Genomic DNA, 24,234 nt, shown 5'->3' with positions numbered 1-24,234 from the left:
GTCTTCTATCACTATTCTTAAACTATCACCATAAATGAAATTTAGACAAAAACTTTAATATATGAAAACTTGTGGTCTAACAATAAATAGCTAGGACCATAATTTTATAATTTAAAAAACATGTCACACTTCTTTGTAGATCTTCTAATTTACTTTTTAAGTTAAATATGGTCTACAATACATGGAGAAATTTGGACCAAGACTTATAAAAGGAAAAACTATGATCTCAATAATTATGATAGATCAAGTTAAACTTCTTTGTATCTCACTAATTAATTTTTAATAAAAAGAAAATAATATTATGATTAAAAAAATAATTAGAAATAGACAACACAACAATCATTAATGACAATGAAGATTAATTAGTGGTTTTCACATATAAGAAGAATATTATTTTGTGAATTGAAAAATTGATCAAAATTAAATAGCTAGCTTGGAATGAAATAATTTTTTTTATAGATTTTTTTAACCAAAATAGTCTTTAAAGTAAACTCTTTTCCTATAATTGATTTATTCATCAATAATATTTTTTTTTCCTTGCTTGACTTAACTCGCAACATTTGTTGTCAATGACAGGGAACTTGATATGAAGGTAATTAGTGCAGTGACCTATGGTTCAAGTTGAAGAAGTCAAACCTTAACATCATGGCTGGACTTTGTGAAGTGTCCAAAGGTTCAAGATGAAAAAATGGAAAACCTTGAGATTGACTTGATGGTGTAAGCTATGATTTAGAAGACAATTTTCTTTTACATTATTTTTAGTTTTGAATATTGAAAATTTGATAATTTAATATTAAATTTGATGAAATAAAAGACTTGATTTTTTCTTAAAAAAATGTTGGACTTTTGTACGCAACAAAAGTTTAACGGAAGGATTGATTAAATAATAGTTAAAATTTGAAGTTTAATGACACCAAATTTTCATTTAAGCAGTATTATAGAGTAAATTAAAATAAAATAATTCTTATTTATTTTTGTAAAAAAAACTGTACCTAAAAGAATGTTTCTTATGTTAGTATTTAGTACAAGAATAAATCATATTTCTTTGTTATTAATTTTGATTTTTTTATGAATTTAGTGTATATAGGAATTTTAAAAAGGGAGATAGATACAGTAAATAAAAAAAATTCGTATTCTAAGAATTAATTCGGGAGAATTAGATAATTAAATCGATAATTTAAAGAGGCCAGCATAAAAAAAGAATGGAAGAATATTTTAGTATTTGGCACAACAATAAAAAAGGTAAAAAAAAATAATGAAAGTGAAGAAAAAAACAGGCAGGGCAGCAGTATAAATAATAGAAGTTTGATGATTTATATGCAGAACCAACAACTACACTTGTTTTCTATATATTCTTGTGTGATCATGAATTCCTCCTCCATTTTTTATATTCTTGTCTTTGTCCAGCTTTGGTTGTTCAGCTTACCATGCAGAGAGAGTGTGTGCATCCCAAGTGAGCGTGAGACACTTATGAAGTTTAAGAATAATCTGAATGATCCTTCAAATAGGCTTTGGTCTTGGAATCATAATAATACCAACTGTTGCCACTGGTATGGAGTCCTCTGCCACAACCTTACTTTCCATGTTCTTCAGCTTCACCTCCACACCTCAGATTCTGTTTTCTATCATTACTATGATGGCTACTCTCACTTCGATGAGGAAGTTTATAGGAGATGGAGCTTTGGTGGAGAGATAAGTCCTTGTTTGGCTGATTTAAAGCATTTGAATTACTTGGACTTGAGCGGCAATGAATTCCTTGGAGAAGGTATGTCAATTCCTTCTTTCCTTGGGACAATGACTTCCTTGACTCACCTCAACCTCTCTCATACTGGATTCTGGGGGAAGATTCCTCCTCAGATTGGGAATCTCTCTAAGCTTCGATATCTTGACTTGAGCGACAATTATTTTGAAGGTATGGCAATTCCTTCTTTCCTTTGTGCAATGACCTCCTTGACTCACCTTGACCTCTCTTATACTCCATTCATGGGGAAGATTCCATCTCAGATTGGGAATCTCTCCAATTTGGTCTATCTTGACCTCGGAGGTAGTTATTATGATCTGTTAGCTGAAAATGTAGAATGGGTATCAAGTATGTGGAAGCTTGAATATCTTGATTTGAGTTATGCAAACCTATCCAAAGCATTTCATTGGCTACACACTCTCCAATCTCTTCCTTCTTTGACCCACCTATATTTGTCAGGATGCAAACTCCCTCACTACAATGAACCATCCTTGCTCAACTTCTCATCTCTGCAAACTCTCGATCTTTCCCATACTAGTTATTCCCCTGCCATTTCTTTTGTCCCCAAGTGGATATTCAAATTGAAGAAACTTGTTTCTCTTCAATTTTTGGGTAATGAAATCCAAGGTCCGATTCCTGGTGGTATTCGAAACCTCACACTTCTTCAAAATCTTGACTTGTCTCAAAATTCATTCTCATCTTCTATACCTGATTGCTTATACGGTCTTCATCGTCTCAAGTATCTGGACCTAAGTTACAACAACTTGCATGGGACTATTTCTGATGCCCTGGGAAATTTGACTTCTCTTGTCGAACTTCATTTGTCACATAATCAACTTGAAGGAACCATTCCAACTTCTTTGGGAAATTTGACTTCTCTTGTTGGACTTGATTTATCACGTAATCAACTTGAAGGAACCATTCCAACTTCTTTGGGAAATTTGACTTCTCTTGTTGAACTTGATTTATCAGCTAATCAACTTGAAGGAACCATTCCAACTTCTTTGGGAAATTTGACTTCTCTTGTTAAACTTCAATTATCAAACAATCAACTTGAAGGAACCATTCCAACTTCTTTGGGAAATTTGACTTCTCTTGTTGAACTTGATTTATCAGGTAATCAACTTGAAGGAAACATTCCAACTTATTTGGGTAATTTGACTTCTCTTGTTGAACTTCATTTGTCATATAGTCAACTTGAAGGAAACATTCCAACTTCTTTGGGTAATCTCTGCAACTTAAGGGTGATAGATTTATCATATCTCAAACTCAACCAACAGGTTAATGAACTTTTAGAAATTCTTGCTCCTTGTATTTCCCATGGACTCACAAGACTTGCAGTTCAGAGTTCACGACTTTCAGGCAATCTGACAGATCATATTGGGGCATTTAAAAATATTGAGTGGCTAGATTTTTTCAACAACTCAATTGGTGGTGCTCTTCCTAGATCATTTGGAAAACTTTCATCATTAAGATATCTCGATCTCTCTATGAATAAATTCAGTGGAAATCCATTTGAAAGTCTTCGATCACTCTCTAAATTGTTCTCTCTTCATATTGACGGCAATCTTTTTCACGGAGTTGTCAAGGAAGATGATCTTGCAAATCTTACAAGCTTGAAGGAGATTCATGCATCAGGAAACAATTTCACTTTAACAGTGGGTCCCAATTGGATTCCTAATTTTCAACTTACCCATTTGGAAGTGACATCATGGCAGTTAGGTCCCAGCTTTCCATTGTGGATTCAGTCACAAAACCAACTTGAATATGTTGGACTATCTAACACGGGGATTTTCGATTCTATTCCCACACAGATGTGGGAAGCACTTTCTCAGGTTTGGTATTTAAACCTCTCTCGTAATCATATCCATGGTGAGATTGGGACTACATTAAAGAATCCAATATCTATCCCAACTATTGATCTAAGCTCAAATCACTTGTGTGGTAAATTACCCTATCTTTCAAGTGATGTGTTTCAGTTAGATCTTTCAAGCAATTCATTCTCTGAATCCATGAATGACTTTTTATGTAACGATCAGGACGAGCCAATGGGATTAGAATTTCTGAATCTTGCATCAAATAATTTGTCAGGAGAGATACCTGATTGCTGGATGAATTGGACACTTCTGGTGGATGTAAATTTACAAAGCAACCATTTTGTTGGGAACTTACCCCAATCCATGGGTTCCTTGGCAGACCTGCAGTCTTTACAAATTCGTAACAACACACTCTCAGGGATATTTCCAACCAGTGTGAAGAAGAATAACCAATTGATATCCTTGGACCTTGGGGAAAATAATCTTTCAGGAACTATTCCAACATGGGTTGGAGAAAAGCTCTTAAATGTGAAAATCCTCCGCCTTCGATCAAACAGATTTGGCGGCCACATTCCAAGTGAAATATGTCAGATGAGTCATCTTCAGGTTTTAGACCTGCACAAAACAATCTGTCTGGCAATATACGGAGCTGTTTCAGTAACTTGAGTGCCATGACACTAATGAACCAAAGTACAGATCCTCGTATCTATTCTCAAGCACAATCTAGTAGGCCTTACTCTTCGATGCAAAGTATAGTTAGTGCTCTACTATGGCTGAAAGGAAGAGGAGATGAGTACAGAAACTTTCTGGGTTTGGTAACAAGCATTGATCTGTCAAGTAACAAGTTATTAGGGGAAATACCAAGAGAAATCACATATCTAAATGGATTGAATTTTTTAAACTTGTCCCACAACCAATTGATTGGTCATATTCCACAAGGTATAGGTAATATGAGATTATTACAGTCCATTGATTTTTCGAGGAATCAACTTTCTGGTGAAATCCCTCCAAGCATTGCAAATTTGAGCTTTCTGAGCATGCTAGACTTGTCTTACAATCATTTGAAGGGAAATATTCCAACAGGAACTCAATTGCAAACCTTTGATGCCTCCAGCTTCATCGGCAACAATCTATGTGGTCCACCACTGCCCATAAACTGCAGCTCCAATGGGAAAACCCATAGTTATGAAGGAAGTGATGGGCATGGAGTAAATTGGTTTTTTGTCAGTATGACAATTGGATTTATTGTGGGATTCTGGATAGTGATTGCTCCTTTGCTGATTTGTAGATCATGGCGGTATGCCTATTTTCATTTCCTTGATCATGTGTGGTTCAAACTTCAATCTTTTCGCTTAGGTAGTATCACTGTTTAGTGTTGCTTAGAATACTCCGAAGTTTTATTATTGGCAGGTTGATCAATTTGTAGTCATTGCTATCTTCTTTTTTTTTTTTTTTTTTTGCAAATTTGAGAGCCTTATTTAAATTCTGTTTTTGGATGTAAAGAGGGAGAGTAGCTGAACGTAAAGAGGGGAAGGATAGGAGGTGTGGGGAAATGGAACTAAGGATAACCAAGTAATTTCAAATGCTTTGGTAGTCTCAATAGGATTTTTGGTAGTGACAATAGTAGCCCATATATATATAAATGATTATATGTGTGATACAACAAAATCCAGGATAGATAAAACAACCCATACCAACTATACAAATTACAAGTTAATTATTATTTTTATATATTTTGATGCACAATAAATAGCACCAACACAACAATTTGTTGTTATATTTACTAATTTATTTTTTAATATTAACTATTTTAATACAATTAATACTGTTATTTGAACAACATAGACATTATCTTCATTTTTTTTCCTTCACCGTCTTCACCCATCTCCCTTTGTCACTAAAAAATGTAACAATTACAGTAAAAGTTAATTTCTTATGAAACATGCTTCATTTAGCTTAATTTAAAAATTAATGTGATAACATTTTTATTAGATGTAAATAAAGAAGAGTAATTATTTTAAAAAGAATTATATAAACATACACTTATTAGTATTGGATATGATGACTTTACACTCCATATAAAACAAATTCAATAAACGATACCTGAATCTTTTGTTCATAAATTTAGGGACATGAAAGGTGCATACATTTTTCTAGTAGTGTCACAGTCCTATTATTGTACGTATCCCACTTTTTCTCTTCTTCAGAATGATAGATACCACCACGCATATTGTTTCTGGTTCTATACTCCTTTCAGGACAGATTCCTCCATGAACAGTGGTATTTGGCTAAAGAGTGTTGTGTAGGTACGTATAAAAAAAACATTTCGACACGCAAATTTCCAAACAGAGCACTAAAATGGAAAATATTACATACCTGAATATATCTAAATTTGGGTTTATACAACTGACTAATAAGATTTTAAAAAACAGTTTGCCATTGCAATTTCTACTTGATCATGATTTACTAAACATATTCTTTGAGGAGTCTTTGTAATTGCAACATGACAATAATTAATTATGACTGTATCAATTATATTTGTCCATAGTATTTTCCAATACAAAAATCACGAGAAAACTATAACAACAACTGTGGTGGGTGAATGCATGCAAGTGATGCAACACAAACCTTGGGGTGGGGTCGATCCAATTCAGATGGCTATGACTAGGAGGGATGATCTAGGCCCAAAATGTTTGAACTTTGAATCTACATTTGGGCATATATATGTGTACTCTGCCAATACAAAACAATTATTTTATATTTTTATCATTTAATATTCAGTCTCTCTTTTACACTATCAATACATAGACCTTGAGTGAGTTTATCAGATGTGCATCAAGCATTTTTTTTTCTGTGGCTGTGCAAGATCTTTTACAGTTGCTGATGTGTGTAATTATAACCACCGCCATGATTGGTATGAGCCTCTGTCTAATCTTAAAGTAAAGCTTTTCTGCCTTTGATGAGTGTTAAATTGACTCAATATAATTGTTGTAGTTATAAACAATTGTACTTCATTATAAAGAGTTTTTATTTGCAATTTAAATAACACGTTTAATCATAAAGTAATAGTATATACTTACTCCGAACAATGGTGGAAATAAAACTAATAATGATCGACATGGTAGTTATCGGACTAATTTAATAGTACGAATAACACAACAATTGATTCTGAGGGAAATAAAATAAAGTGAAAAAACTTGTGTAAAAGACAGATACACTTTGATAAAGGGGATCTAAATTGTTTTACAAAACATGAAACCATATTCGACTTAGCTGGAATTATGGTTAGTGTTATGAGTGCTGGTGTTTCTGGAGTTCGGGGCCCAGAATTCCTCCAAAGAATGGGATAAGATAAGGAAAGGAAACTTTGATTTCTGCTTGCAAATTCATTACAGGTTGGCAATTTATAAGCTTCATTTACTAATTATTCGTTCCTTTTTTGCAGGTTCTAGAGAAAGCTAGCAATAACATAATTGCAACAATTATCCTAACAGAAAAAGCATATTCCCGACAGGATCATCCAAGGGCCCAATCCCGCAATGCCAACTCAGCAATCCTGCTCCTATTCTGTTAATGCTTGCCTCCTCATGATTTGATTTGTCTGATGGTTGATTCATAACAGTTAGAATAACATGCAAGTAACTTTGTTACTTTGATTTTGATGTTACTCCACACCCGAAAAATGATATAGTAACATAACAAGCATAATTAATTAGATTTCTTTATTTTACACAAAGAATCAATTTTTAATTTTCTTTATGATATCAAGAGTTTAATCCATTTGATTCAACAGACAATACGTGAGCTGTTAGAATCAAGAATTTAAAATTAATTTTATTCATTGAAAAATCATTGAACCCTAATCAATGAGGTTTAATCGTTAGTGGAAGCAGAGAATGGAGAATGGGGACACATGAGATGATGCAAGGAACAAAAGTTTATGCAAGTGCTATCAACCGACATGTTAGATTGATGGGCTTGTCCACTGGGCCACTCATGTTGGGGGTTGATGTCATAAAGATTTCGTACAACTCTTTCATCACACAGTAAAGGGAATCTGCTGTCAATTCTGTTCTCACTATCAGATTAAATTGAATCACTGCTCTAACGAGGCACATATCATGTTAATAAATTTAGTATTTTTAATGAAAAATTCAAATAAAATATTTCAATAAATAATATACATGCACTTACACATATAAAAATGTTATTTGTAATAAATTTATTAATTTTTATAATAATTATCTTAAAAATTATAAAAAAAATATTTTTACTTGGTTAATTAAGAATATCATCAATAATAAATATAAAAATTGTAAATTATAGGATAATATATATGTGTGGAGACAATACTTATAAATTTATTGACTTTTTATTTATTTTATTTTAAATTATAGGGACAGTTTGTATTCACATATATTATATTATGACAAGTTAATGAAAAGCTTGTGGGGTAATTGTCTCCGCACTATATAGTAACAGTGTGTTAACTAAAAACTCTATTTTTTTCTCTCTAAATCGAAAAAAAAACTCTTTTTTTAAGTGAAATTAAAAATTGTAAATATATAATCATAAATAAGAAATTCATTTAAAAACGTCAAAATACTAAAATTATATATAGCGCCGTTATTTAACAACGATTTGACAATCGACGATTCCTAAGGATATACTGAAACCTGCGGCAAACAACTGAGGCAAACCACGTGAAATTAAGGAATTTCTGCTATGTAGCAGTAGTAATTAACTAGTTTTTTTATGTATAAAAGTAGTGATTAACTAGTAGTTAAGAAGTTGTTTTGTGAGAGTTTTTGTATTAATATAAAATAAAATTGTATTAGAAAAATTAAATAAATAATGCTGTACATTCATACTGCATGGTCAATAATTTCAATCTTTTTGCTCATGTAGTATCACTTTTTAGTGTTGCTTAGAATAAACCGATGTTTTATCATTGTATTGGCAGATTGATCAATTTGTAGTCATTGCTATCTGTTTACACTGGAATTTGGTAAACAACCGCTAGTCTAAGTTAATTGCTTGCGAGATCAACTAGTGAATCTCAGGAGCATGCCAATTGTGTGTTTGCTTTAGATGTAAAGCCTTTAATGTTCATCATTGCAACAAACATTCACTGGTTTGAGATTTGCAGAAAGCAAAATTGTTTGACAAAAATCGAAATGCTGGAAGTAAATTGACAAGGGAAAGATAAATTGCAGAATTAAAGGCTCAACGAATTCATTCGATCGAATGAACCATTTAAAAGACAGAAATTATAAAGTGAAGCATAAATTGCATTGCATTCGAAATGTAAAGTTTACAGAAACTTAAAATGGTTCACAATCATACATTTTCCTTGCGTACTCGTTTCTCTCTGCGCTGGGTACTTTGAGTATATAAGGACTTGTAGTAATGATTTGCGACCCTGAAATCTGACTAAAAAACTGCTATATATAGACATTCGAAAATAAACTGCCCTAACGGTCGAACACTATCCTAATGCCAAGTGTCCTGCTACGTATACCTTGCATGCATATAACTGCTCCTTAGAACGGTTATCCACATTACTCGAAATCGAACTGATTTTGTGAAGTTTTGTCAGAAATTGCGCTAAGTCCAGAACTCTTGCTGCCTCGACTTCGACTCGACCATACACCAGTTCGAATCGCCCAATGGTTCGAAGCCCTCTTTCTTGTCTTAGCCTTATACTTTATAAATACTTCTTTGATCCCGTGAATCCCTTTCAATCACCTCTTCTTTCTTTTCGATTCGAACAGGATCTGACCAGACTCTTGCTCTTTAATACGCTTCGAAATTCAAGACGACATCTAATGCGTATTTAGAGCATATTTTAGCTCATCAAAAATATGGGCTAACAAATTGCCCCCAAAAAATGTGTGCTTCGATTCGAGATCGAAGGAAGATGAGAAGTTGACATTTTTTCTCTTCTTCTACCAGTCTTCCTGAAACGGCGTCATGATCGCACGTTCACTGTGTAACCGTCGCCTCGATTTCCCACTACCCATCATTAATTCCACCTTTCTAGGCAGAGTGGGACACGTGTCACGCTGGGGAGTCAAAAGGGAAATCTGATGTGATTGATTTTTGACCCTTGATTCTTATTATATTGTTTTTTTCCCTTTTTTAAAGTGAAACTCCATAAATAGCGCCAGAACTCCAGACAAAACCCCTTCAGCTTCTTCCAAAACCTTTCTTCTTCTTTGCTTCCAAAACCTTTTCTTCTTCTTTGCTTCCATTATTTCCGGCGAAACTTTCCTATTTCCAGATACTCGTTATTCCTTTCATCATCAACCTCACCGCATTTCCGAACTTCGCCACTGTTCTTCGTGAACCCAAGCTCTTACTCACTGATTCCAACAACTACCAAACCCTTCGCGAGAAAATCATCCCTTTTCAGATTTCTTACAATGTCGCAAGGACAAGCAGTTCCGTTTGCTGGGAAATGGCACCATTTCACAATCAGGAATGACGGAGAAAAGGTGGTTCCAGAACCACATGGTGATGCCGAACACACAGAAACCTGGGAATCGGAGGTGATGATCCCTTTCGCAGTGGAAAGAACAGTTTACGCTTTCGGTGGACCCCTGCCAGACCAAGAATCACTTTCGAGTACAATGAACAAGGTATTTCCCTGCTACCCAACTTGCGAACCTAGGATTTTTTATAGTGAGCCTTACAACTTTAATTGTTTAAGCAAACCCCACAAACTCTTTCGATCCGCCCCGTCAATAGCCTATAGGGATTACCTACCTTGGCTTGATCGAGTTGAACAAGCGTATGAGGATTTCTGGAAGACATATGGCATCTTTGATTTGATACAATTCTCTCGATCTGGTCCTGAATATCGACCAGAAATGTTGATAGCAGCTATGCACTTTTTCGAGTCTTCTACCAACACCTTTCAATTTAAATGTGGTATGATGACCCCTACTCTCTTAGATGTAGCCGCCCTCACAGGCCTTAGGCCTAGCGGAGAAACTTATGACCCCACCAATTCTAGTGACAATATCAAGCTAGTATATAAGGAAAACACCTTTTCCAAATATATAGCTGAACACAAAGGACCCGTCGAAGAGGAAGTTTCTGATGAAGAGCACGTAGCCTTCCTAACCCTGTGGCTATCTCACTATGTTTTTTGCACGAAATCCTTGCAAGTAGCCAAAAGATTTATTCCGATGGCATTACAAATTCATGAAGGACAAAACTTTGGATTTGGACGCCTCTTGTTAGCAGTGCTATACGAATCGCTTGGTGAGGCATGCGATGATCTGAAGAAATCGAAGGATGGGTCTTCCTTCTTAGTATCTGGGCCTATGTGGCTTCTCCAGTTGTGGCTTAATGCCACTTTCGAACAAGAAATGGGATTAATAATCCCACAAGATTATGCTGAAGAAGTTGCCAATCGCTCGATCGAAGGCCAGAGAGCACTTCGACTAACACCCAAGTCCTTAAATCAAAGCTCACAAAAGCTGTTCCTAAAGTATATGAGGATTTTCCTGAGCTTTGACAAGTTTCTTCCCCAACATGCTCCATTCATTAGTCGAGAGGTTGGCCCAGCCTGGTTCACTGACTATTTCCCTGCTGTCGATCCGGACAATGAAGAAGAAGTGAACGAAATATGGTCCTTTTACTTGAATCCACAGATCCTGTCTTGTCGTACAGGTGTTCAATCGAACTATTTAGGCCTGGTTGGATACCAGCCTAATTTGGTTTCAAGACAATTTGGCCTCTCGCAAATCCGCCCTAAAAGCTTGTTCGAAGATCCTCGAGACGTCATAAGAGGGGCCAATCTTTCGGAAAAGACTTTCAAGAAGTTTTTGAAGATTTCTCTTGATGAAAACTATAACCTGCATCCTTTTGAGTTCAACCATTCCCACTTCTGCACCATGGGGTTTGTTACCTGGTGGGAGAAATATTATTCGACCCGTTCAATTGGAGACACTACTATTATGATCTCCAGACTTGAGAGTGGTTTTACACAACCAACGGTCGAGAATATTCGCTCAAACCTTCAAGGCTCGAGGTATTAAATTACTTTTGACTTTCTAAATTGATATGTATTTTGCCTTTTCTAATATTCTTACTTTAGGCAAAACAATCATGACAAAGAAAAGCCGAAACGCTCGAGCTGATGTGAGACCCAAGAAACCCACTGGGGTAAAGATCCAAGAAGGAAACAAGAAGAGAAGGTAACTCTTCTGAACTTATCTTTTACTCTTAACGTCTTGCCTCATATTTCTTTATTTTTCAGAGTCAAAAGAAAGATGATAGCACTGAGACTACCACGACTTAAAACGCTCGAAGCATGCGGTCGTCGAATTAGACGAAGAGAAAGATGCAAGTTTATTTCTAATGTCAATATTATAACTCTCTTTCAAGTCTATATTCTGACATTCTTTACCCTCGTAATGCAGGAAGAAGAGGAAAGACCACTCATAAGAAAAAGAAAGTTACCTCGACTTCGACCAAGTCGCTGAACAAACAGGGACAGGCAATTCCCAGGCTCAAATGCCTAAGAAGAAAAGAAAGTGAAGCAAGTCGAGCCCGAACCTTCTGTGACTGTCGAGGGTGGTGAGCCAGCCAGGAAGAAAAAGAAAAAGACCAATCTTCAAAAGAACAAGGTGACAATCAACCTGTTGACGTCCAACCACCTTCGACGATGTTGACGGCACTGAAGCAGAGGCTACTCCTCTATTGCTGAGATGGGCAACCCTGTCGAGCAACCGAACTACCACAAGAACAACCTACCATCGAGTATCATCTTAATGTGATTTTAATCATAGCTTATACGAAACTATTTGTTAACCTTTCCATGACAATTCGAATCAGGTACAACAAAATGTTTCTGTAGAAGAAATACCCTCATGTGCTCGAACATCTCCCGCTCCTGAGCGGATGCAGTGAATGTTGAGGAACAGGGTGAAGGTCAAGGTATTGGATCCAGCAGTCCTCATGGATCGAGTCAGAAAAGTTATCTGAAGAAACTTTTCCGATGAAGAGCCATACAAGAGGCTGAAGCTGGAGGTCGGACATTTACCCGGCGTCTCGACATCTAAGCTTTCCGCTAGCATAGGGATCGCAGAAGATACATTCATTCAAATGCAAGACGAAGACCTGCTGCAGCCCTTCGACTCCTGTGAACACAAGTCAAGCCAATACTCAAGTGAAAAGATTCCTGGTGCTTCGTCCTCATCTGATGCGACAATAAACTCTCAGTACGCCAAGATTGCCTGCTCTTGAAGTTATCAATGGAATACGCACGGCAGACGTACTTAAATCCATTGAAGAGAACCCCTCTGCTGCTTTGGGCACCTGAATTTTTGAAGAAATTGCACAACCCCCTTACCTCTGATGAGATCTAGGCAAAGTTATCCAAATCGAGTCCATTATGATCAATTTGCAAGTACTGTGCAGAAAAAACGCGAAAATGACGCCAGACTGGATGCCAGAAACAGGCACATATCCTTCTACTCGAGAAAGCCCGAGCTGCTCAACATGAAGTCGAACGTCTCACCAAAGAGGCGAAAGAAGGATCTTCTGAGATCAAAGCTGTGATGATAACATTTCCTCTGGGAGGCAACTATTACGAATTTGCTGTCTCAGGTCGATGATCTAAGGCAGAAAATTGTAACAGAGCAGGCCAAACGCAAGGAACTCCAGGAGAAGGCCGCTAACTCGATCAGAAACTGGTTGCTGAAAAAGGGAGGGAAGGCCTGAAGGCCTTTAGCGCATCTCAGCTGTAGCAGATGAGGCGAGGTTATGGAGAGTGCTGACCAGGTCTTAACTAAAGAGATGGCCACCTTGAAAAACTTATGGGATTGGTCATGCATTAGTAGAATTTAATTTCTTATTTCGAATTTGTATTTTGGTTCTACTTTTCGATGTAATATTGACAATGCCCTTTGTGGCAATTTACTGTTATTGCCATTTTTATGTTTCCCGTATTTCTCTTATTCTATGCTTATTTTAACTTCGAGCAGTGTTGGTTTATATTTTTTCAAATATTACCATTTATGCTCAAAGTACGTTTCTGAGGGGTTAGCTCCTCAACTCATAAGCACCATTCGAATAGATCTGAATTATTTTAAACGGTCCTTCCCAATTTGGGGACCATTTGCCCAAGCTCGATCCTTACTATCTATGGCAGGATAACCTTCCAAACTAAATCTCCAATATTAAAAGTTTTTGACTTACTTTCTTATTATAAGCTTTAGCAACTCTTTCTTTTTGTTTAGTCAAAACTTCTAATGCTCTTAATCTCTCCTCATCTAAATCAACAACTCATCTGACATCATTTTCCAATAATGGTCGATTGGAATGTCCATTTGTTTTTGTACCTGGCTGATTGCAAATGTATTTCGACCGGAAGTACAAGCATCATGCCCATAAGTCAGTCGAAATGGGGTAGTATTAGTTGATTCCTTAGGAGAATTTCTACATGCCCATAGAACTTGATCTAACGTTTTATTCCAATTTCTTGGCTTTTGGGCAATGTGTTTTTTAATCAAGTTAATTACAATCTTATTGGCTGCTTCGACCTGACCATTTGCTTGCGCGTAATATGGTGTTGAGGTTAATAATCGAAAGCCAGTTTTTTGGGCAAATTCTTGCATTTTTCGTCCAGTAAAAACTGAACCTTGATCAGTGGTAATTGTTTCGGGAATACCATACCTATAAATAATATAATTTTGAATGAAACTAATTACTGCTTCTGATCAACATTTGGCAAAGGGACTGCTTCGATCCATTTTGTAAAGTAATCGATACCACTATATATAACGCTGGTTCTTAGAAGAGGCAGGCTTGATTTCACCAATTAGGTCCAAAGCCCATCCTCTGAAAGGCCAAGGTTTGATTATGGAGTGTAACTCACTAGCAGGTACATGCTGTATCCCTGCATGCTTTTGGCATTCCTGACAACCTTTAGCAAATTCTATGCAGTCTTTTAACATCGAAGGCCAATACAAACCTTGTCGAAATAGAAGCCATTTCATTTTATGGCCTGCTTGATGTGATCCACAAGCCCCACTGTGAACATGGGAAACTGCCAAGTATGCTTCTGATTCACTTAGACATTTTAGCAACACTCCTTCTGCAGTCTTTTTAAACAAATCATTTCCCACAATCACGTAATTTAAAGCCCTATATTTGATCTTTCGAGCCACATTACCTATTGGATTTTCCAAATATTCAACAATGGACTTTCTCCAATCATTATCTAACATATTGTCATGGCCAAAATTTGAATTTTTTCCTGGAGATCATCCATGCTTTCATCTTCATTATTTTGTGGTGTACTTGCCCCACAAGTTTTGGCATTGGCAATTTAGTGCTTAATGGCTCTGGTAATACCAGTTTATCTTTTATTTCGATCAACTGAGTTAACTTTTCCTTCGACATTTTGTACCCTGAAGCTATTTGGGCTAAATCATTTGCTTCTTGGTTTTCTTGTCGAGGTATATGCTCAATGTTAATGTAATCGAAATGATTCAGAAGAGAACTTGCCTAACAAAATATTTTGCTAAATGTTCATTAACACATTTGTATTCTTGTGTTAATTGCCTCAACACTAATTCTGAATCACCCCTTATGTTAACATTTCTTGCCCCCAGGCTAATTAAAATTTCAAGGCATGTAATTAGAGCCTCATACTCAGCCTCATTATTAGAACAAAGTCCTTTGATTTTAAATTTGAATTTAGTTGGAACTTTATTGGGGGATATTATTAAAATTCCAATTCCAGTTCCATGTTTGTGTTTCGAACCATCGAAATACAAAATCCAAGGCTCTGTATCGACATAGTCTTGCGGCATTTCGACCACTGAGTGATCTACAATAAAATCTGCCACAATTTGACCCTTAACAGATTTCAAAGGCTTGTACGTTAAAGAATATTCTGTTAATGCTAAAGCCCATTTTCCAATTCTACTGTGTAGAATAGGTTTTGACAACATGTGCTTAATAATATCATAATGAGAATACACATAAACATCAACAGGCTTTATATATTGCTTAAGTTTTGCACAAGAGAAATACAAACAAAGACAAAGTTTTTCTATGGCAGTATATCTAGTTTCTGCATCATTTAGTACACGACTAAGATAATAAATTGCATGTTCTATGCCATCATCATATTCCTGAGCCAACATGCTACCAATGGTCTTGTCAGACGCAGCAATATACAACTTCATAGTCTTGTTTCGACTAGGAGGCATTAACACAGGAGGCTTGATCAGATATTCTTTAATTTCATCGAAAGCCTTTTGATGGTCTTCATTCCATTTGAATGGTTCATCTTTCTTGAGTCGAAGTAATGGCGAAAAAATTTGAGCTTTGCCACTTAGATTCGAAATGAATCGCCTCAAGAAGTTGATTTTTCCTAGCAAAGATTGAAGCTGTTTTTTGGTCGAAGGAGGCTTCGTCTCAAGAATAGCCTTTGTCTTATTTTGATTTATCTCAATGCCTTTTTTATGCACCACAAAACCAAGGAAATCTCCTGCACGCACACAAAAAGCACACTTTAATGGATTCATTTTTAATCCATGTTTCCTCATTAGTTCGAAAGATTGCCTAAGGTAATCCAAATGGCTATCTTCTGAGGAGGATTTGATGATTATATCATCAATATAAACTTGCATAAATGTGTCAATAAAATCATGAAACATGGAATTCATGGCCCTTTGATAAGTGGCCCCAGCATTTTTCAACCCAAAGGGCATAACCACCCATTCATAAGTGCCTAAAGCACCAGGACATCGAAATGCTGTTTTTGACACATCACTTTCAGCAATAAATATTTGGTTATACCCAGAATAACCATCTAACATGCTTAAAAATTCGAAGCCAGCTGCTGAATCTACCAACATTTCCGCTACTGGCATAGCATATTCATCTTTAGGTGTAGCATTATTTAAATCCCTAAAATCTATGCATACTCTAAGAGTTCCATTCTTTTTAATGACAGGGACTATATTTGCTAGCCATTCGACATACCTGGCAGATCTGATGAATTTACACCTCAGCAGCCTTTCGATCTCTTCCTTAATTTTGGACATGATTTCTGGTGCGAATCTTCTTGGTAGTTGTTTTACTGGTCTTTTTCCCTCCTTAATTGGTAATTTCATTTCGACCATTTCTCTGCTTAACCCAGGCATTTCGTGGTAATCCCAAGCAAAACAGTCTTTAAATTCTCTAAGAAGAAGCACCAACTTTTCTTTTAGACTTGAGGTGATATTGGCACTGATATATGTTGGCCTTTTCATCAAGCCATCTCCAATGTCGATTTCCTCCAAAGGATCTTGAGCCTGCATCTTTGGCACCTCACTTACGGGATTTTTCTCGAAACCCAGCGGCTCATCGTCATAAATGCAATCCAGTCTTCGATCCTTTGTTTCTTTGTTTTTATGATCTTCGATCTTGGCTTCAACTGCCATATTTTGTTGAGATTCAGCCTCAAAGGCCGTATTTAGTCTATTTTCGGCCATATAAGCCGTAATTCTGGCCAATGCAGTGGCCTCAGTCATATTAATCTTCATACATATTCCACCCAGTTGGTGGAATGACTCCATCTTCAGAGGGAACAGCATCAATTTCCTCCCTCTCCCATATAAACCCATAGGTAGGATGGAGTTTGACAGAGTGGATAACATTGTCACTTGATTCGACAATAGCCTCCTTATCACCACAAGGTGCTATGTTAGCCAACTTTTTGTCAAAGGTTTGTGCAGTAACATTATCGACCTCAGACTTATAGAAGCTTTGATCCGCCTCCATATTTTCAACAATCCCATCCTCCCTCCAGATAATGAGTTTCTGGTGAAGGGTAGATGGCACAGCCCCAACTCCATGGATCCATTCCCTTCCTAATAGCAAGTTAAAATTAGCCTTGGACTGTATCACCAGGAATAGAGTTGGTCGAACTATACTGCCTACAGCAACATCTACTTGAATGGCTCCCAAAGAATAGCCAGTTTTACCCTCATAATTCGAAAGCACAATGTTGTGAGCAGATAGATCAGTGTCATGTTTCCCGATCTTGTAGAGCATAGATCGAGGCATTAAGTTGACAGCCGCTCCTCCATCAATGAGCACTTTGTTGATTCCAACATTCTCAACTTTTGCCCTGATGAAAAGAGGTTTGAGATGACTTTTCATCTGAAAATCTGGCTTTTCGAAATAAGCTAATTGTTCTTCCACACAGCCATTGTTCATAACATAGTAACATACTGGCTTTGGGTCAGCCATATCAAAATGATCGAACTCACTTTCGACCTCAGTAACTTCAGATTGGATATCATATTCCGATGGCAAGATAGATACCACACAGATGACATCAAAATCTGGTTCAGAATCCAGTAGATCCTCATCCTCCATCTTATCTTCATCCACTGGAGGCAGGAGCCTCTCTTTTACTGGCCTCCTAGATACTTCTTTATACTGGCCCGTTTGCGGATTCTGTTGGGCCAATTTCTTCTGACGCTGGAACCTACGCCATTGGGTCCTCGTCATAGGATTCTTTCCTCTGTAATTGTTCCTATAAGAGTACTTATTAGCCTCTTGTGGGCCAACTTGCTTCGTTCCACTCGAACCACCTACTTCCATGATCCCTTTGTTGAACCTTATGAGTCCCTGGTGCATCCATTTTTCGACCGGAACTGAACCAGGAGGAGCGAAAGTATTCCTTCGACCAGACTTCTGATTAGTATTCGACTGCACCATAACTCTTTTGCCTTTATCGAAACGTTGGTTCTGCTTTGCCCCCTTGTTAACAACTTGGTATTTCTTGAGGCCCTCAGTAGCCTCCCTATCACATACTGCACTGCAGCGAGGGCAGAGCATTACAATCTTGTTTTCGAGTTTGCATCTGTTCAAGAAATCAATTAACTCCTCCTCAGCCTGAGGATACACAACCTTCATTTGTTCGTTGTAATCCTCTTCAGATATGTCCTGAACTTGCACATGGGACAACTCCATTGTTTCGACCATCATTATTTCTTGGGGCTCCGCATAGAGAGTTTCAGCAGCTTTGGATGTTTCAGCATTTGCCTGAACAACCTTTGGTTTCTCACCAAATTTGAGCCTCCCTTCGTCGAGAGCCTTTTGAACCAAATCCCTGAAAAGAACACAACGTGAGGTTTTATGGCCAAGGAAATTATGAAATATACAAGAACCCCTTTTCTTCTGTTGTTCGATTGGGGGTACTTTCAAGCCCTTAGGAACAACAATCTGGCCATCTGTGACTAATAAATCAAATATTTCATCACATTTAGTTATGTCAAATGTATAAGTTTTAGACACAAATTTATCATTTTTAGGTTCAACAGGGTTTTTTCCATTGGAAGGTCTAAGGAGTTTACAAACATAAGGAGGTCCAGGTTTTAATTCTGCTAAATCAACCTCATTGTCTTCGATATCTTCATAAATAATATCGAACTCCTGGTCACTGTCATTGGTTTCGACATATGCAACCTTTTCCTTCTTGAGGAATTTAGAATTTCTAGCCTTTTCAGCCTTCAATCGTTCGAGTTGTCGAACTCTATCAGCCAATTGAGCCATATCCCTTAAATACTGGGTATCTAATTTCTTTCTAATCGAATAGTCTAGGCCACCAGCAGCCATTTCGACTAATTCATGTTCAGGGACTTGGGTGAAACACCTTGCCTTTAAGAGTCTGAATCTGTTCAAATAATCATCAATTGATTCAGGTGCCTTGCGTCGAACGCTGGCTAACTCTTTAAGGCTGATCTTAGACTGTCCCATATAAAATTGCTCATGGAAAATCCTTTCCAATTGGTTCCAATTATGTATGGAATGAGGAGGGAGGGTTGTAAACCATGTAAAAGCATTTTTAGTCAAGGAATTAGGGAAAAATTTCATTCTTAAATTTTCATTATTAGCCAAATCCCCTGCCTCGACCAAATATCTAGCAATGTGTTCGACAGTGGACTCATTTGTCTCTCCTGCAAACTTAGTAAACTTAGGGATTTTCACACCCCTTGGTAATTCTGTCTGTAACACATACTCAGATAATGGAGACACAAAATTAGGCCTGTGTAAGCCTAAGTTCAAACCATTCTGCATCAAAATCGTTTCGACCATTTGGGCCAGGTTATTCTGCCTATCGAAACGGTTTTGTTGAATATTCCCTATTACTTCATCAGCATTTTGGTTCCTATTTACCAATACTATACCAGGGTTTGGTTCGACCTGTTGGGCTGGTGGCTCTATGCGTGCCAATGGTTGTGGTGCTTGAGCCATTTGCATCCCTGGATTGTTAGGCATCTGTATCTCTTGGACAGGCGCCTGTATTTGGATCTGTCGAATTGGTGGTTGCTGTATAGGTGGTGCCCCAAAAAAGTCAGCAATTCGACTTATTTGATTTGTTAACATTTGGTAACTGTCATTTGTATTTTGAATTAAGGGGTTAATAACAGTTCCTATTTGTTGTGTTAACATGTTAACCATATCATGGTTACTTTCATCCATTTGTTGTCTGAGTGACAAAACGGATGTATTGGTTAAATGTTGAGGAATTACCCTACCTTGATTGCCCGCTACAGATCCTGATGGAGAAGACATATTAAGATTCTCTATATTTGGTTGAGAGTTTTGCAACCCTGCCATCAAAGATGTAGGCATGCCATATAGAGGGTTTTGAGGCGGTCGAAAGGGACTTCCACTGGGATTCCCTAAACTAGGGTTATTCCATGGGGCAAAAGCAGACGCTGACGTGGTCGAACTTGCCAACGTCATGTTGGTCATGGGAGAAGTTACCCCTGTCTGATTCATAACCGTCGAAGCGGTCGAACTTATCGTGCCAACAGTTTGGTCAGGAATTGCTCCTATGCCAGAATTTATATTGGCATTACTAACAGATGTCTGCGTTGGTTGTCCCTCCATATTTGGAAGGTCATTGTTTCGATTACTTGGGGGTGGTCTAGCCATCCTTGTACGAGTTTTGAATTCTGTTAAGTGTGGAACAGATTTCCCACTTCTTAAATGCATACAAAATCAAAACAATTAAGAATGCAATAAACCAACTGCACTAAACAAAACTTTAATAATAATTTAAAACCAAAACACACAATTGACCGGTCCCACTGGGCGTGCCAATTTGTTTACACTGGAATTTGGTAAACAACCGCTAGTCTAAGTTAATTGCTTGCGAGATCAACTAGTGAATCTCAGGAGCATGCCAATTGTGTGTTTGCTTTAGATGTAAAGCCTTTAATGTTCATCATTGCAACAAACATTCACTGGTTTGAGATTTGCAGAAAGCAAAATTGTTTGACAAAAATCGAAATGCTGGAAGTAAATTGACAAGGGAAAGATAAATTGCAGAATTAAAGGCTCAACGAATTCATTCGATCGAATGAACCATTTAAAAGACAGAAATTATAAAGTGAAGCATAAATTGCATTGCATTCGAAATGTAAAGTTTACAGAAACTTAAAATGGTTCACAATCATACATTTTCCTTGCGTACTCGTTTCTCTCTGCGCTGGGTACTTTGAGTATATAAGGACTTGTAGTAATGATTTGCGACCCTGAAATCTGACTAAAAAACTGCTATATATAGACATTCGAAAATAAACTGCCCTAACGGTCGAACACTATCCTAATGCCAAGTGTCCTGCTACGTATACCTTGCATGCATATAACTGCTCCTTAGAACGGTTATCCACATTACTCGAAATCGAACTGATTTTGTGAAGTTTTGTCAGAAATTGCGCTAAGTCCAGAACTCTTGCTGCCTCGACTTCGACTCGACCATACACCAGTTCGAATCGCCCAATGGTTCGAAGCCCTCTTTCTTGTCTTAGCCTTATACTTTATAAATACTTCTTTGATCCCGTGAATCCCTTTCAATCACCTCTTCTTTCTTTTCGATTCGAACAGGATCTGACCAGACTCTTGCTCTTTAATACGCTTCGAAATTCAAGACGACATCTAATGCGTATTTAGAGCATATTTTAGCTCATCAAAAATATGGGCTAACACTATCTTCTTTTTTTTCTTCAAATTTGAGAGCCTTATTTAAATTCTGTTTTTAGATGTAAAGATTTGCATATTTAGTATAGTTTTGTACTTAAGATCAACTAGTTGTAATTCTCTGATAGAAAACATTAGCTAGATCACGTAGATTAAAATTCAAATAGTTGGTAAGTTCTTTTAGTTTTGAAACCACATGTTGGGAATCTCTCCAATTTAGTGTGCACTGGATAATACTATTCTCTAATCCAAATCACATATTCGCTTGAATTTTATTTACTTGAGATAATGAATGCATTCTTGCATGCCCACTTTAAAATCAACCTTACCTTTAATAAGCATTATTCTTTCACATGTACCCGTTTTGCAACTATGTACAACTTAAAAGGCAAAGAGGCAATGCTTGGCTTCATCAAGACCAGTGGCAAGGAACAGGAGCACGATAGCAAAAAAGCATAAGCATGATCTTGTCTGCTATTGGTATTTAAGACCTATAAAACATTGAAAACATTACATTGTGAACATTTCACGTGAACCATTGAAAACTACAATCCATTGTATCCTGAATGAAAGACCATTTGCAGAATTACCCTCCTCTTAAATGCCAAGTTGCCAAATTATTGTTGAAATTTATGGTGTGTGGACTCCAACTATGTATGGCCAGGTATGGAGGCTTCAAAAGTAGGACTTGATCAGTTGCTCAAATTTGAGAGACAATGTGTTCTGCCACAAGACGACGCAAAATCTTTCCGGTGGCAGTCTTGGGCAAAGAATCAGTAATGAAGACCTTTTCAGGGACTTTGAAAGATGCAAGATTCTTCTTGCAATATCTTAGCACCTCTGCATCATCAATGTTTGATCCTTCTCTTGGGATGACAGCACAATATATCTATTAAAAGGTAAAAATAAATATGACCAATACAAATTTCAAAGAACTAATAGACACATCATTTGAGCAAATTGCAATCCACAAATTTCTGAATTTTTCTCATTTATTCCTCTCCTAGTACAAACAAGAAAAAAGGTCATATACTAATCTTTTGAGAATTTTGAATTAATTATGAAGATTACGAAATATTGAACACTTTAAGGAAATTTTGGTAATATTGATGAAAAACAGTGAAGAGGTTCAAATAAAAATATCCTTATTTGGAAACGAATCTTTTAAAATTTGAAGTGGTGGTTAAAAAATTTTCAATTTGATTTTTCCTTGCATATACCACCAAAAGAGGTTCAAATAAAAATCGTCTGCTCTCAAATAGAAGAGTTTTCTTGTACACCACAAAATGTTGATACATGATTAGAGTGTAATCTTTGAGGGCAAAAAGTGATAAAAGTTAAATGCCACATAAATCCTCGATTCGGTTTGGTTTGACTTTCATGTACATGTTACTAAGAAATAAAAAAAATTATTAAATGTTTTATATCAAAATATATAAGAGATATATGATACAAAATAGTCTGTAGTAATAGTACTTTAACTTGTATTTTGAAAGACTTCTCTATATAAACAGCATTACATAAGGTTCACTTCCATTATTTTTGGAAATGTCTATTTTTTTCACCTAACGGAAAGGAAAACATCATGGAGGGAATGTTCTGTAAAAACAATTTGTTCTTCATATCCTTTATTTTGAAACAAATCTTTTAAAATTTGAAGTGGTGGTTAAAAAATTTTCAATTTGATTTTCCCTTGCATATACCACATTTGTGTTAAGCAAAATTTAGATTCCCATATAGCATCTCCAATATGCCAAGTACCTATAAACAAATGTAGAATGGTTTAGATTTATTTCTTAATTATTGTTAAAATATAATTGAAAAACATAAAATTATTTGTAAATTTAATATCCTGAATTGAAAAACATAAAAACACACCTACACAACCACACCAACTATTTTTTTTTTCAAAACTATCCCCACCTCAATTTAGTGATATAATTTTAGTTGTCTTTGTGTGTGTGAGATGTATTGTTAATATTTATAGCATCCTTCCTCAAAATTTAGGGATATAAAATAATTTGGTTTGCCTTTTATGTTTGTGCGTGATGTAATGTTAATGTTTACGACCAAGCTAAAAGTACAAAAAAATAATTTTTATCTAAAGGTTTTCTTGTAATAAATATAATGGGTGAAATTAGCCATATTTTTCTTTAATTTCCTTTTCATATACAGAGCCATATATAACATGAAACTGAATTTGTCCGTTTTCACACTGGACTAACAGCGCCAAGAATGAGAATGAACATAATTTTCAGCAATTAATTAACTTTGATCTGTAGACTCTAGGTTAGTATTAAAAACAAAAAATAAATCTCCAAAAGGTATTGCAATAATATCTATTGTGAGTCTGTCAGAGATTTAGTACACTCAAGAGTGTAAATATTTTTTACAGTGTCAACTAATCAATGGTTTACATTTCAACGTGATATGAAAATGGTAATATATAGGTAGTATTTGAGTTAAGCTCATGAAAGCCAAATTAGAAGCCCTGCAACTGCAACCAAACTTTCTAAGAATCTCTTCCCGATATAAGATTCACTATTCTTAGCTGAGGCCGTTTCATCTGTTCCTTCTGGGAACTTCCTTCAACTGAATGTAAAAACATAAGTTCTTATATGACAACTAACAAGACTGATAGATCATTCATTGCATAGGAAATGGAAA

The 24,234-nt window shown here is 36.4% G+C and overlaps 2 protein-coding genes across 2 annotated transcripts; both read left to right on the top strand.

Annotated features, from left to right (window-relative positions):
- Positions 1-1,327: 1,327 nt before the first annotated feature.
- On the top strand, positions 1,328-4,224 carry LOC106796477 (receptor-like protein EIX1). The gene is made up of 2 exons (XM_041010392.1): positions 1,328-2,641; positions 2,858-4,224. Exons 1-2 carry the CDS (start codon positions 1,366-1,368, stop codon positions 4,222-4,224), a joined length of 2,643 nt encoding a protein of 880 aa, XP_040866326.1. The 5' UTR covers positions 1,328-1,365.
- Positions 4,225-4,229: 5 nt separating this feature from the next.
- LOC112999765 (receptor-like protein EIX2) lies at positions 4,230-5,110 on the top strand. The gene has a single exon (XM_026126051.2). It carries the CDS (start codon positions 4,230-4,232, stop codon positions 4,929-4,931), a length of 702 nt encoding a protein of 233 aa, XP_025981836.1. The 3' UTR covers positions 4,932-5,110.
- The last annotated feature ends 19,124 nt before the right edge of the window (positions 5,111-24,234 follow it).

This window comes from Glycine max, chromosome 16 (genome assembly GCF_000004515.6).
Source record: "Glycine max cultivar Williams 82 chromosome 16, Glycine_max_v4.0, whole genome shotgun sequence".
Taxonomy (NCBI): Eukaryota; Viridiplantae; Streptophyta; class Magnoliopsida; order Fabales; family Fabaceae; genus Glycine; species Glycine max.
Note: the sequence above shows the minus strand (reverse complement) of the source record. Positions and strands in the feature narration are given on the sequence as shown.